Genomic DNA, 3,680 nt, shown 5'->3' on the forward strand with positions numbered 1-3,680 from the left:
CATTTGCGTCAGCAATACAAACACATTGTAAATAAACAAGGGTAACCCCTCCTCAGGCTCCAGCTGCAGATCTCTGCTATACTTCGTTGTTATTTGAGGACTTGCTTAACGCCTTCTGGAGCTAACCCGCTTAAAGAAGTCGAATGACTGATGGTAACTTCCTTTTGACATGTACAAGTATTCCTGATCCTGTGGTAGTGGTGAGTTATCAGTGCCATGAGAACTTAAAGTAAATGTTAATACTTCTGAGACTGGGACGAGCAATGGCGGCGTAAAGACGCTTATTTAGGCTGTCCGCAATTTCTTCTGATATCCGAGGTCCCCGTAACGGCAAATGGCCGAATTCTTATCTGAACTACTAGGAAAAAGGAGAAACAGGATATCTACCAGTTCAGACGACTCAACCTCTTCACCTGACAACAAAAAATCTCGAAAATCCATCTCGACCGACGGAGAAATAGCCGAAGAAGACACAATCCTAACCGCGCTAGATATGACAGCAAACATGGCAAAAAAGCTTGAAGAAATCCTTGAGCGTTTAAAAAAGCTCGACGTGATAGAATCATCTGTTAAAAGCATCGAGACAAAGCTCAACTGCCTAGAAGAGCGTACAGCAGTATTGGAAAATTTCAGACAAACTACGGAGAAAGACATTAACGATCTTAAAGAAAATGGAAATTTCACGAGCTCACAGTTATCTGAAATATCGACTGAGCTAAAAAATCACCAAGCTGCAATCACTGATTTAACACAAAAGGCAGAGGCGAGTAAAGAGTTATTAAACGAACTTACAGCAAAAAATCTCTACCTAGAAGCTTACTCCAGAAGAGAGAACATCAGGTTTATGAACATAAAAGATGGCTCCTCCGATGAACCCGAAGATGTCGAAGAAACCCTAAGAGATTTCTTAGAACGCGAACTGGGCTTCCACGACGCAAGAAGCGTGGAAATCCAAAGAGTTCATCGAAGTGGAAAAAGCAAGAATGGAAAGCCCCGGCCAATACTGGCTCGTTTTCTGAGATACAAGGATGTCCAGAAAATATTTTCACTCGGGCACCGATTAAAAGAAACCGATTTCCAAATGTTCCGCGACTATCCTGCAGAAATTGTCAGAAGACGCAAAGAGCAGATGAAGACCTTCCAAGAGGCCAGAAGAAACAACATTCCTGCATTCTTCAGTCTATCGGAACCAGATAAGTTATTTATTAGAGGTCGAGTGTGGCCTGTAGGAAAAAAACTGATCATTAATCCTGAGACTGTTTCATAATTGCATTACGGGGACAAATTTACTATTCTTTTTTTTCTTGCGGCTAGTCACCCCTTAGAGATGCAAAGCGACCACCCAGCAAGAAAACATTTTAACTTTGTCTTTATGTTTTTTTTCGATTTTTTTCTGTTTTGTTTTACTTTCAGTGCTTTGAAATATCTTTTTTTTAGACCTTTCTGTACGAAACCGACACCCTATATCTCATTTGCACAAATCAGAATAATCTCTCATGCTATTCTTCTTTGGGTGAAAATTATCAGTTTCTTCTTTCTTCACAGCAACAAAAGAAATGGAACTTACAATTGGTTCAATTAATGCTAGGGGATTAGGAGACAGAAGCAAGCGACGGGAATTCTTTAATTGGCTGCGGAAAAAACAAATGGCCATATATTTTATTCAAGAAGCTCATTGTACGGAAAATAATATGCATGACTGGCGAGCTGAATGGGGTTATCAGGCCCTTTTCAGTTGCTGCTCCAGCAAAAAGGCAGGCGTTATCATATTGTTTAACAACACTTTCACCTTTCAAATTTCGCGAACATACTGCGACCCTGGGGGACGCTATATAATCTGTGACTTGATTACAAATGGGAAACACTTAACCTTGGCAAATATATATGCTCCAAACAACGACGACCCAACTTTTTTTACCTCAGTCTTTGAGCGGTTAGCAGATTTTAAGTGCGATGAGGTAATAATTGGCGGGGACTATAATTTAGTTTTAGATGTTGAGAAAGATAAAAAAGGTGGCCTTGCAAAAACCCACAAAAAATCGTTGGAAGTCATAAATAGCTATTCCGAAGACTTAGACCTTATTGATGTCTGGAGAATACAAAACCCTGAACAACGACGACTTACATGGAGACAAAAGAACCCCGAAATACAATGCAGACTTGACTTTTTTCTCGTAAGTCAATGCACATCTTGCAACTCAATCAACACAGATATAGTCCCTGGTTATAAGACAGATCATTCATTGGTCACGTTGCAAATTTCGACGCATAATAACATGAGAGGACGGGGCTTCTGAAAACTAAATACCTCATTCCTAAAGGACGAAGAATATATAAAGAAAATACAATCCATTATAACTCAAACTAAAGATGAATATGCACTGGATAATACTGTCGATCCAAACTTACTGTGGGAAATGATAAAAATGAAAATTAGAGAGACATCAATTGAGTTTGGCAGAATAAATAAGAGAAAAATGTTTCAAAAACAAGATGATATAGAAAAGACAATCAAAATCCTGGAGGAGCAGACCGCCAACATTGATGCCACTGACTGCCAAAATGTATGGTCAGAGTTAGAAAAGAAAAGACGGGAACTTGAAACCATAATCGAATACCAGACAAAAGGGGCTATTCTAAGATCTAAATCGCAATGGTACAATGAGGGCGAAAAAAACACTTAATACTTTCTAAACTTAGAGAAGAGACACTGCAAACAAGGAACAATTACCCAACTGAAAGTTAATGACAAAGACTTAATCCAATCCGACAGGGAAATCTTACACGAGTGCGAGACCTTTTATAAAAATCTCTACAGTTCAAAAGTACAAGTTAACGATTACCCGGAAGTTTTCTTTCCACCTGCACGAGAAGTATTAAGTGAAGAAAGAAAACAGCATTGTGAGAGTCTTTTAGCTTCTAAAGAGTGTTTGGAAGCATTAAACGGTATGGCCACGGAAAAAACACCTGGTACTGATGGCCTGCCGTGTGAATTTTATAAAGTTTTTTGGAAAGACGTAGGCGAAACACTAACAGAGGCCCTAAACTTTTCTTACCAAACAGGAAAACTCGCTGTATCACAAAGGCGAGGAATTGTCAAGCTTATACCGAAGAAGGACGCAGATCCCAACCTGATTAAAAACTGGCGCCCATTGACACTATTAAACTGCGATTATAAGATTGCATCAAAGGCTATTGCAAATCGAATCAAAACAGTTTTACCGGAACTCATATCAGAAGATCAGTCAGGCTTTATTAAAAACAGATGTATCAGTGAAAATATACGCACATTAGATAGTGCTATTAAGTATGCAGAAAACAAAGGTTTACCCGGTCTACTTCTTTTCCTCGATTTTGAAAAAGCTTTTGACGCGTTAGAGTAATCATTCATAAACCAAACGCTACGGCACTTTGGGTTTGGCCCCTCACTGTTAAACTGGGTTGAACTATTTTACTGCAAGACCGAAAGCTGTATACTAAACAATGGATGGGCAAGCAATTTCTTTGAGTTAAGTAGAGGTGTTAGACAAGGCTGCCCCCTATCGCCTTACCTCTTCATACTGTCCGTAGAAATACTCGCTGAAGCTATTCGCAATAAGAAAGAAATAAAGGGCATCAAAATCTATAATACCGAAGTTAAAGTAAGTCAATATGCGGATGACACGACACTCATTTTAGAT

At 39.2% G+C, this 3,680-nt stretch overlaps 1 protein-coding gene across 1 annotated transcript; it reads left to right on the forward strand.

Moving 5' to 3' along the window:
• The first annotated feature begins 310 nt into the window (after window positions 1-310).
• LOC140947010 (uncharacterized) lies at window positions 311-1,628 on the forward strand. Its single transcript, XM_073396087.1, has one exon. The coding sequence runs from the start codon at window positions 335-337 to the stop codon at window positions 1,265-1,267; it is 933 nt and encodes a 310-aa protein (XP_073252188.1). The 5' UTR covers window positions 311-334; the 3' UTR covers window positions 1,268-1,628.
• Window positions 1,629-3,680: the final 2,052 nt, after the last annotated feature.

This window comes from Porites lutea, chromosome 8 (assembly GCF_958299795.1).
Source record: "Porites lutea chromosome 8, jaPorLute2.1, whole genome shotgun sequence".
Lineage (NCBI taxonomy): Eukaryota > Metazoa > Cnidaria > Anthozoa > Scleractinia > Poritidae > Porites > Porites lutea.